Below are 12,111 nucleotides of genomic sequence, written 5' to 3' on the forward strand. Positions count from 1 at the left end.
TGCAGCCTCCTTTTGGTCAAATGCTTCCTAAAGTATGCTTCTTTTTCCTCCTCTGTGCTTCCTTCCTCTTTTTCTCTCCTGAAGTTCCTGCCTACACATCCATGACCCTTTACCTACTTACTCAGTCAGTAATATGCTCTTCCGGAACAGAAGCTAGGGTGGTGTTTTCTACCCAATGGCTGCTCAACAAATGTTGGAATGGCTACAAATAACAATAATAAAATAACTCATGGGTCACACTGGTTCTGTTTCCTTTGTCTAGATGCTTCTTTCTGCTTATAAGTAGTAGTAATGTCATGCTCTAGCATAATCTCCTTGTTATTAATTTCCAGAGTTCGAAAATAAATTTCCTTTCCCAACTGAGGATCATGAGAAATTTCCTAACAGGTTCTTAAGATATTGTTCCCATCATACAAAAACTCTAAAAATGAAAAGTATGACTCAATAACCAAACAAGTTTTTCTTTTTCCTTCTGTGATTCTGTACATAGAGAAGTGGAAACTAAGGAGTAGGATCATGAAAAACTACTGTTTCAATCAACAAGTGCTGCGTGTTTGAGTGAAGAAACAAAACCCAGCCCAAAGGGCATCTTCAGGTACGCATTACTGTTTCACATCAGTCTCTACTAAGTTTTAATCAACTATTGGGTAACTTTAGATATTTTCAAAGGGTACCATTTATGGTTGTGTTTATCTGGAGACTCCACTCCTTAGATTTCCATGTGTTCCTTCAAAGCTTAATGCTATTTCAAAAATCAAAAGAACTTTGGACTCTCCTGCTTCAGAGAAAAAAATGTAAACACTGCACATATGAAGGAATAAAACTGTCGCAATTAAAATCTACCCTATCAAATTAAAACTGAATCCTTGAATGATTGCCTAGGGGGCAACCACTATGACATAGTTTATTCCATAAACCACAGAGAGAGAAAAGTGGTTTGAGTTTTCTCCACTTACTAAGTCACTGTAACAAACCATTCGGGACATCTCTGAGAGCAATTCCCAGGGCCCAGCCGTACTTGCCACTGGGCGTCCCATGCCAATCTGCTACTTTGTGCTGGACCAAGAAGGATGCTTTGGCATTTAAAACTCTAACACTCCCTGGAAAAAGTAAATGTCACTGGAAGTCATGATGACATTTTTTTGGTTAACAAACACACTGAAAGAAGTCACTTAGGCTGTTTATGGGAGCAAAAGCTCGACATGAGCAGGCCCAGCCTAAAATCTTCTGTGTGGCTCTGTTGTGGATGGTGGCTTAATCTTATGTAAGCACATCTGAGTGCACTTGGAGTGTCACAATTTGTTAAGTTTATCAATTTTTTCTCAAGTGCCTGATACACACCAGGCAGCATTTTGGTAATTGGGGCACATTAATGAACAAATACAAGCGAAGAGCCCGGGACTCATGGAGCTGTGCTGGAGGATGACTCGAGAAAGGAAGATGAAGACAAATTAGCAGTCGTTCCTCCATGGCAACAGGTTAAAGGAAGTGGAATGAACTCAGGGGTCCTATGCTTCTGCTCCCCTCCACCTGTGCGTGTTGCCAACAGTGCGTGCACTCTGTCACTGCAGCCAGGGACGAGGGTGAGCAGGGACACATACTGGCCCTTGCAGCCATCTGCTGGGCTGAACAGGCAGCTAGGTGTGATGACCAGTCCAGAGGGATTCATACCCTTAGATGTCTCCTTCGCTCCCCATTTTCAAGCTGGCTAAAATATTCTCTTTCTCCCTTTGCACGTGGACTCCACAGCTGAGACACCACGTTGAAGCACCTGCCTTCCACGTGGGGAGATCTCATGCTGCAGAAAGCATTCACTTATTTGCTGCATCATCACTTGGACAGACTATCTAGGCTTACTCATGAAATGGTGGTGAAATTTAGATACGCCGATGGTGTACATAACGACTAGCCAACCCCCTGGCACATAAACAGTGGTTATTTAAAAACAGTGGTTACATAAAACAGGAAATGGAAATCCTATTTCATTATCTGGATATGTTGGGGGGGGCAGTCTCTTGTTTGACGGTCTGGATTACTGCCTTGCTCCTTTGGCTTGGCATGCTAATGAGGTTTTAAGAAAATGCAATTTGTGTTGGGGAATGAAGAGAACACAAAGCAAAGCTTGGCTTCCGAGCCTGGAATCCTCATCTTAGCCTCTGACCCTAGTTCCCAGTAGTTCTCATTTGAAATTTCCCACATGCGCTGTGCTTGTCCCTAGCTCAGGCTGACGAACCAGTGGGGTGGGAATGCGCTGGCGTTCCCACGTCTCTACTGCACTCCTGACTTTTCATCAGCTCACAGGGGTGGTGCCTTCTCTTGTTTCCTTTTTTATTAAAAAAAAAAAAAAAAAAAAAAAAGCCCTAGGAAGAATCATATGGTAGCAGCCCTTAGAATGAGCTGACAGTTTTCTCCACTCTGCTCTGGAGCTCTTCTGCATTCCAAGAGCAGCGATGAGTTTTCTCTGGGATCCCCAATGTCACTTACAGAAGCAATGACTTTCACAACAATTAATACGTTAATGAGTTAGGTGGTGAATGCTTTCTGCCTTACAATGATACCAGTGACCATTTCCAGATATGCATGATCCTTTTGTATTCCCGTGTTCCCCAGAGTGTCATTTGCTCATCCAGTTTCAAATTGTTGTTGACATCGGAAATGGAGGGTCATGATTTAATGGTAAGGGAATCTAAGGGGTATGGGCACTGAACCAAAAACAAACAGCAAAACCATATTTTTTTCCTAGCGATATATTGGTGCAGTATTTATTCCACAAATAATTACTGAGCACCTGTTTTCTGCAAAGTACTTTCTGAATATCAGTGAACAAAGCACATGAAAATTCCTGCCTTCCTAAAGTTTGCACTCTGCTAGGTTTCAATAAGCATAATAGAGAAGTAAGTTATATAGTGAGTTAAAAGGTGATAAAGCTATGGAAAAAAGAAAAAGAAGAGCAAGATAAGGGACTAGGCGTATATATGTGTGGAGCAGGTGGTTAGGGAAGGCTTTATTGCAAAAGCGAAGCCTGAAAGTGCTTTGACAGGGCAGCCATCAGATCAATTTAATGTAATAGAAGTGATTATTTTTGAGTGTCTGGTATATGTCAATTCTTGTCCCAAGTGCCTTAAAATGTCATTTCTAATTCTCAAAATAATCCTATGAAGTAGGTAACTTCACCTCTTTCTTTTTACAACAGGAAAATGACACGTTACAGCAGTTAAGCAGGAGGCCAAGATCGCAGAGCAAATATAAGGCTGAGGGGGATTTGATGTTGGGCAGCTCATTCCAAAGCTCATTGCATTCCCGCCGTCGTGGGTGTTGCCCAAGATGCGGCTGCCCAAGGTGTGGTTAGGAAAGGACCAGAGTGCCCTGGAGGCATTCATTAGAAAGTGCAGATTCCTGGGCCCCACCCTAGTGCTACTCAACCTGATTCTCTGGAGTGTGGCCCAGGAATCTGAATATCTGACAAATTGCCTTGTGCCTCCATTGCACGCTCAAGTTTGAAAAGCACTATGACCATCTGCTGCCTTGGTGTTTCGACAGAGCGACCATGATGGCTGTTATCATGACCTATGTCCAGCTCTAGGATTTCCAACTCAGTGGCTGAGAAGCCGGCAACCGGTGCAAAAGACTATCCTGGCCAGACTCTTGAACCAAGTGTCAGCCTCTGCATCCAGGCACTTCTTCTGTATTATGGGACAAAGCCAGGTTCTTTTCTCCCCTTTTCCATTCACTCAGACACTGGCCACTTGGGAGAGGCATCAGAAAATGAAGGACATTATTACCACTCAAAATAAACTTTGGGTCCCTGCCAGGCCTCTGGGTTTTCACATCTCTCCCATCAGTTCTTCTGTGGAATTACTGCCTTCAGGGTACATTCTGCCTTCAAGGACAAACTCACAGCCACCTTTTCTAACAAGTCTTCCTTTCTAATGCCAACGGGAAGTGACACCTCTCTTTGCAAGTTCATAAACCCCTCCAAGGACAGTGAAACTGAACAACTGCTAAGTACCTTTAACCATCAGGTCCTGTCTAGCTCCATCCTTCCTTGTTCTATTTTAAATTATTGTACTAACTCTGAAAGCTTCTGAAAAAATGAAACAGCTATATACATGGTTGGCTTTTTGTCTACCCACACAGACTCCCTTTGCCAACCAGCCGCCAGCTTTGGTATAACCAACTGGATTCTGAAATGCCAAAATATGCCAAGAGAATTTCCAAAGTGATGAGGTTAATTTTCCTCTGTGATTTACGGAAATAAAAGAGGTGAAGTCAGTGGTAGGGCACAGAACCATGCAGATTTTAGAAGTAGAAAGGATCTTGGTTAATCATTCATTCTAACCCAGTTCTCTGATAACTAAAGAAATAGAAATCTAAGAAGGTGAGGGCAAATAGCTAATATGTAGCAAAGATAGGACTATAGCAAACTTTTCGGGTTCCAGAGCCAGTTTTCTTTTTCCTGATTCAGGCTTGGGATCTTTGTCCCACCTCTCTGCCCACCCCACTGCCCTTTTGCTCGATATATAATTCCCACAGTCCCTCTAAGGAGACTGAGAATGCTTACATTCATGTTTAACTTATTCTGAGAAAGCTATCCTTAATTCTTCCCTGCCTGAACCTCTTCATAGGTGTAAGGAATAAAGATTAGTAATATGGAAATCACACGGCACAGAACTACCAACGAGTCATTCATTCATTCAACCAACATTTCTTGTTTCTACCATGTATCAGGCACAGACGTAATGCAGTAAAGAAAATAGTTGGAAAAGGATAAAAATTCATCCTGTCGTGGAGCGACATTCTGGTGGGGAGACACTCCACAGACAAGAGAAATTTGCCAAAACCTATATTGGTGGTGGTGAGTGCTGAGGAGAAAAAGCAGGGAAAGGGAATAGAAAGTGAGGTTGTGCATATGTGGTGTGTGTGTGGGGGACGGGGGTGTGTTTTAGACATGGTAGCTAGGAAAGGCCTCATTGGGAAGTAAAGACCACAACTGGGGAACCCAAGAAAGTCTTGACATCGATTTCTACAGAGAACAGCAAACAAAGATCAGATTTGGAAAGTGTGGGAAAAGGTGGAAAATGATGATCTTCTGCTGTTTTTAGCAGTCCGGGTGGCAGGAAGTGGGGAGGAGAGTAACGGCACAATCAAAATGGTGGCAACCATACTTCCAAGGAGGCCAGGAGGAGTTTTGTTAGTATCGGAGATGAAAAGAAATGTCTGAAGGTTTGTGGCTTCGTATAAAGAACTCCGCTTAGAATATAGCATTTAGAGAACAGAATTAAGATTGACGAAGGTACTATTTTGTTAAAAAACAAAAATCAAGAGAGCATGAAGTCATGTCAAGACTACTTGGCGAGATGATATGTGACTTAAAACTTGATAAAAATCTTGAAAAGTTCAGTCATTTGATTCATCCAAATATGTAATTAATTATGAGGATTTTGGCTGAGGTGTGAAATTTATATAGAGTCAATGACTAATTCCACATTTTTTGAGAGTGTACTATGTACAACACAGGGACAGTGTTTCAGAGACTTAAAGAAGAGCAAGACACCGTTCCACTTCAGTGAACTTTTCACCATACTAAATGAATTTTCTGTCCCTCCTGGGCATCCAGCAGGAATGCATTTCCCAGCCTCCCTTGCAGTTCAGTATGGCTTGTGGGTGAGCTCTGGCCAATGGGATTTGAGTAGACCTGATTGATGTCCCTTCTAGGTTTGGCCCATAAATCCTAGGGGACTGCAGAGTCTCAAGATGCAAGGAACTGGGGTCCCTAAATCACCACCTAGAAGGCTGTCAACCAAACATCTGACTGAACTTTATGTCAACAAGATATTTATGTCTGTTGTGTTGAAGTACTGATGTTTGAACCAGCTCATGTTGCCCAACTAATGTAATTATTAACTAGCATTTGCATAGAATTTTACAGTTTGCAGAATACTTTCACATATCAAATGATTCTGGGAACCACCCTGGGAAATAGGTCATATTTTCATTTTTCCCATTTCACAAAAGCTGAAGCTGATGCTTTTTGAGTATTGAATTACTTGGTCACGATCACATAGGTAAGACACAGAGGGAAATGATTTTAAATGACTGGCTCTCAAATTTATAAAAAAATAAGTGGTATAGGACAAGTATGGAAATAAATCTAATGCAAGGCATTTAACAAATATAGACAAAATGTTAAGGAGATTCAAAAGAGGGAACTAGCACACTTGGTTGAAGAAGACACAAAAGGCTCTAATGGAATAGGTAAGATTTATAGTGAGTGTTTGCACACTGACAAGAGAAATGGGAGAAGAAACATGGAGAAAATTCTTGTAAATTTTGAGAAGCAATATGAGTGGTGAACAGAAATAGAAGAGAGTTGGAAATTTGTTCTAATGTTTCAAGGGAAGTTGGAGCAAGCAATGCAGTTTTTTGAAAGAAAACAGGAACTGGTAATTCAATACAAATCAAAAAAATATTTATTGAGTGCCTGCCAGATGAAGGGCCTTCCAAAAGTGTACAGAGGATACAGAGAGGAGATAACAAGGGCACAGCCCATGTTTTAAATGTGTATATAATCTACTAGGGGAAATAGTCATAAGTGACTGTAGCACGATGTTAAGATAATCATCAATAAGAACAGTAATAGGGTTCCAGGGACAGAAATGAGATGGGGAAAGTGACACGAGACGGACATAGGAAAGACAGGTGAAGCTTCATAGAGGAGGTAAAATGTCAATCTTGACCTTGGAGGAGGTGCCATCTCTGAGGATGGTTATGAATATATAAATTCATGAAGGCCACATATAATTCCAAACAGAAGAGTTTTATGAATATTTTGAGCAGGGAAAGTGTGTATGAATAATTAAATGACTCTAAAATGTGACCATTGTTTAGGGGACAACAAAATGAAATTTATGATTTGAATCATAAATTCGAATGTTTAAACATGGAATCACAAACTTACAGTGATACCATAGGTCGTAAATTTCTATTCCTATGGAAACTGCCTGGCTTCCAATGAGTTAAATGACCAGCATGGTAGACCAGAAGGTAGTGTGCGTGAGTTTCATCATGCCACCAAGAGGTAATCAATAGGCAGTTCACTGAGATGCCCTGCAAAGAAGGGCCACCTACCATGAACAGAGCTTCATAATTTTCAATCATTTTCTGCACCACAGCAATGATGGCTGTGCTCTCCTCAGCACGGGCTGAACTCTGGACCGAGAATTCTTTGTCTGATAACTTCTGTTTGTGCAGCAGGTTGGGTCCAAATATGGTGGCCAAGTTTAGAGATGTCATTTTGTTCCCAGTGACCTATAGGAACACAGAATGCAAGGATTATTGTTATGTTTGCTTTTCAAAATGCTGAGTGGTTCAATAATCATAGAACCTTTCTTCCTTCCATTTTTTTTCCCCAGCAAGGATTACATCATCTCTGGCAGAATCCATAAGTGCACCATCATTTCCCTTTTGCTTCATATCTTGAATTGAAGCTCATTGTGCAGTGGTCATTTCAACAGCATATTGAGTAAAGTTTTACAACTCTGAGCTATTTATTGTGAAACTGGTACTATATACAATTTCTATTGTCTGCTCTTAAAAATATTGATGTCTATCTATCTATTTATCCATCCATCTCTCCATCTATCTCTTCCACCATCAATCTATCATCTCTCCATTAATCCACCCACTTAGCACCTACCATAGGTTAGGCATTTTTCATGGATCTAATTATTTAAAATTTTTGACAATGATCACAACACAGTCCTTATTTTAAAGTGTTCACATTCTAGAGGGTAACTCAACTTTTCAATTACAAGTAGTGAGTACAAAGTATGAAGCTATCAAGTCTGGAGGCCTCAGGGACATTCCAAAGAGGTGGCAATATTTGCACAAGATCTTGAAGGAAGAACAGAGTTTGCTAGGCTAAAAAGCAGAGGAGCTGGGGCAGAAGGCAAATTTCCATGGCAAGAATACCATATGCAAAGACAAAAACATGTCAGATGCCTTTAGGCACCCCAGGAAGCTCGGTGTGGCAGAGGAGTCTGCAGGAAAGGCAGGCAAGGGCCAGGTGAGAGTCATTGTCACATGTCCCGGGTGGGGCAAAATTGCCCCTGGCTGAGAATCACTGGTCTAGGCAAATTTTTATTTCTCTTATTGATATTGAAAATTTCGGAATTCCTGGATAAATATGGGAACTGGCTGTTTGGTGGGGATCCTCTGCCTGGGAAGATCTGCAGAGCCTTTGAGAGGCACCTGGGTGCCCAGCATAGAATTCAAGAGTCCTGATTCACAGCCAGGACAAAGCCTCCAGAGTCCCACCCCTGTCCTGTGGAGGCTTGAGCTGGTGGCTACCTGGCCCTGCAATCCCAGCCTGGGAAGTTATTTTTAGAAGGTGAGGCTGGTTTCAGGTTTGCCGCCACGTGAAATGATTTCACGTGGTAAACATTGGGAATTTTCAAGAAAGTGCCCTTTATGTATGACTGTTCAATTACTTTTTTTCTGTTTTATTTCACAGATATAAAATAAAACTTGACAAGTTTTCATTTTATTTTTCACTTCTCTTCCTGCAAATTCATGGCTAAGGATAAAATGCAATGTGTGCCATTTCCAAATCCATCCCTCTAGAACTCAGAGGCGTTTGGAATGCTTCCCCCTCCCCTCTTAAAGAAATATCAGGGCTTTCTCCTTTTGAAAACAGTAACAAATAGAAGATTTTGTTTTCTTTGAAAAGAATGTTTAGTACAAGGACAATCCAGAACTTCTTCCGCTCTCTTCTCCTGGTGCTATTCTGGGAATGCAATACAATCCGTCTGTAACATTGCACATAGATTCCAGCTGCAGACCACGCTGCTGTGGTTTGTTAACGCTGTTTGGTTTTGTTTTTCTTTTACTGTTTTTTTTTTTTTTTTTTTTTAAGTTGGAGACTTGTTCATGACAGCTTTCACCCTCGCTCCCCATGTCTCAGCATATACATGGCTATGTCTAGGGAATATAACATGCCCTTGGGGCCAGTTAATTATTTAATTATTAGCCAGCCAATTCAAGGACAATTTTTATGTCTACAAAATAAGCATTCTAGCTCATTTCTACACCTAATATGAATAGCTCCTTTATTAAAAGCTTAGCATGTACAGTCACTGGGCTCAGGGCTTTCCACGGGCTGTTTCCATTTTTTCTCACTAGGAGCTCGTGAAGCAGCTGCTGCCGTTGTCCTTTTTTACAGACAGGGAAGTGACGCCCAGAGCCCAGAGCCAGGAGGTGGTGGAAGCTAAGCTGGCGGCCTGGCTCCAGGCAGCCCCACCTTTTTCACCACAGCCCCACCCCGCCCACTGTTCACTCTTGAGTGACAGACTGTGTCATAGCACGGGGAAACGGAACAACTAGTTTCAAGGCAGGGCTGGGACCAGGGTGAGGAGAGCGAGGCACTGATCCTGCTGCAGTTCCAAAGCCAACCTCTCACTTCCTGGAGGCATGTTTCTCCTCAAAGGTCAGTAATCCTGCCTCTACTTTGGTGGCTCATAACTTCTTTTTTGCCTCATAGACTCTGAAAAGTAAAGGCTAGCTACAAACTCACCAAAAAGTGTATATTCACACCACATTTCCCAAGCAATGCCAGAGGGTTCTTGGACAACCTGAAAAACCAATGCTCAAGAGGTTTTAATTATGTCCCTGTAATGTTCTTTCTAGAACAAATGAAATCTTTTTTACTTTGGGAATTTCTTTTTTCCCCTAAGGAGCAAAGCAAATAGCAAACTAGACAAAATGGAACAAAAGAAAACAAACACAAGATAGAAAAACACCATAATTTGATAAAATCCCACTATTATCCCCCAGAAAAGCACTGATTGACTAGTCAACAATTTTTCTCATACTCTTCTTTTAGAAACCTTTAAGATCCCATTAATTAATGATACATTGGATTTTAAGCACCCATTAGAAAGGAAATATTATGTTCATTTTATAAAGGAGGAAGCTCAGAACCCCCCACTCCAATGCTGTTTTCCTTCCTCTTCCTCTATTTTATAAATACAAGGTCATGTAGCAAGGCGCTGGCAGAGCCTGTGGGAGCCTCCAAGCTTCTTAACATTCTGGTTCAGTTTTCTTCCATGTTCCAATCCATAACAACTAGCCAACAAATAGATAACACATCTAACACAAACTAACAAATAGATAAGACAAAAATTTGAAAACTGCTTTATTTCTTGATCATATTGTCCAGTTTAATTTTTGCTCATTCCCGTCTGCCTATTCTGTATTCTCTACCCGCTCATGCCAAAACAACTGAAAAAATAATAAACAAAGAACCTCTCTCATTCCTATCCCTCTACTCTTAACTTCTACCGGAAGGGGTTTTCAGCTAACTCCCATCTCTATGTAGGGCTTATGTGATCTGTTTATTCAACCCCTACACACCCTTTACTTCATTCCTACACACGCTTTGATGTGTAGTTTAAATTCAGTCTCCTCCACGAAGCCATTCCTAACTCTTCTGGCCCATGTTCATCACTTCTTCTCTAAAGTTGAGCAGTGACTCAGCACTGCACTCCCTAATTCTACATTTGCCTCATGTCCTGACCACCTCCACCTCCTAGATGCCACAGCATCCAGGAAGAGTAATTAGAAAATTCCTGAACAGCGCTCACTGGTTTAGAAGAACTCAGGGTAGGTGCCTAGGGCATACGTGACTCAAAACCAAGGCCATTCTTACATGGAAATAATTTGAATGTGAATTTCTGTGTTCCACATTGCTATTCATACAAAAGCTTCCTAACTTATTCTCTCCCTGTCTCTAACCAATCTATAACATGGATTATACCACCTTAGTAGAACCCTTCCAAAGATTCAGGGTTTAAAAGAACCAACCACCTACTTCCTTACTGAGACATTCATTACTCTATGAACATAGGTCAATCTTCCCTCATACCTCACCAGTACTTTCCCACTTCGTAGCCTTTACTCCAATCCAAGATGGCTGCATGGGCTACTTGCTTTCCTGTAATCACTTCACAGAAGCAATGCTCTCCTCATATTTCCCCTGGTGCTTTAATTTTTGGTTCCGAATCCTTCATTTTGATTCAAGGTTTAAGTCAAGACTCTCTGTAATAGAAACCCTTGTAACCTCTTGTTTCCTTGTACAACTTTGCTGTTATCAGGATATTTTCATATTCTTTATAGTAATTAGTCTTCCCAACCATTGTGCAGTGCCAGTTGAAGAATTTGTATTCCCAAAGTTTAGATTAGGAAACTCAGGTTCAGGAAGGTGAATAGATTTCTCCAAGAACACATGGATAGTGAGTTATAAAGCTACCAAGCGCTCTCAGCTAGGAGTCATTTTGCCCTGTTCCCAGCCCCCACAGGATACTTGGCAGTGTCTAGAGACACTTTTGGTTGTCACAACTAGGGTGGGGGTGGGGAGGAGCTGCTACTGGCATCAAGTGAGTAGAGGCCAGGGATGCTGTTAAGCATCCCACAATACACAGGGTAGCTCCCAGTACAAAGAATTACCTAGTCCCAAATGTCAATCATAGGGAGGCTGGGAAACCCTGAACTAAAACCTGAACTAGATTAGTAGGCCTTTTCTACTTCCTATTCTATATTTTTGTTCTTAGTAAGTTAGATTGGTTTGGGTTTGAGGCACAGCTGGAGCTTTACTACCCACAGGGCTGACCCGACCACTATCCAACATGTCAACTTCATGGGACTTAGAAAAAGGAGCCCCTTTCTAAAGATAGTTCACTGCCTCCTGCTGGGACATTGTCCCGATAACTCCGCATAGCTACAGTGACTGAGGTACATGGCACCTTCCCCAGAGTTGTGAAATGCACAAATGCACAACCATAAGTGGATACTTCCTGTGGGACACTGGGAAAGTGACTTAACCCTTCTAGCCCTCAGTTTCCACCTCTGAAACATAGGGGCAATGGTATCTCTCTGTGTAATGGAGGATTAACCATAATGTATAAAGCCCCTAGCACATAGCTGGGACATGGTGGGAGATACAAAAACGGTAGCTAGTACGTCAGCATGCTAAATTTCATTTGTGCCTATCCAAGAATATTTCCTTCTCTTTGGCATAGGCAATGGAGTCTCGTTCTGCATTTGGACTGAAAAAGT

General features: G+C 41.7%; 1 protein-coding gene across 4 annotated transcripts in view; it reads right to left on the bottom strand.

The window, feature by feature from the left end:
• The window catches only part of ARHGAP6 (Rho GTPase activating protein 6), a 462,773-nt gene that overhangs the window by 25,143 nt on the left and 425,519 nt on the right, over positions 1–12,111 (bottom strand). For all 4 annotated transcript variants that reach the window (XM_019746346.3, XM_019746348.3, XM_074323559.2 and 1 more), the window contains exon 9: positions 7,129–7,308. In XM_019746346.3, coding sequence (XP_019601905.3) covers positions 7,129–7,308 — 180 coding nt within the window. The remainder of the gene's footprint in view (positions 1–7,128; positions 7,309–12,111) is intronic.

The sequence above is a fragment of the Rhinolophus sinicus genome, chromosome 18 (assembly GCF_057876585.1).
Source record: "Rhinolophus sinicus isolate RSI-liver-muscle chromosome 18, RSI-T2T, whole genome shotgun sequence".
Lineage (NCBI taxonomy): Eukaryota > Metazoa > Chordata > Mammalia > Chiroptera > Rhinolophidae > Rhinolophus > Rhinolophus sinicus.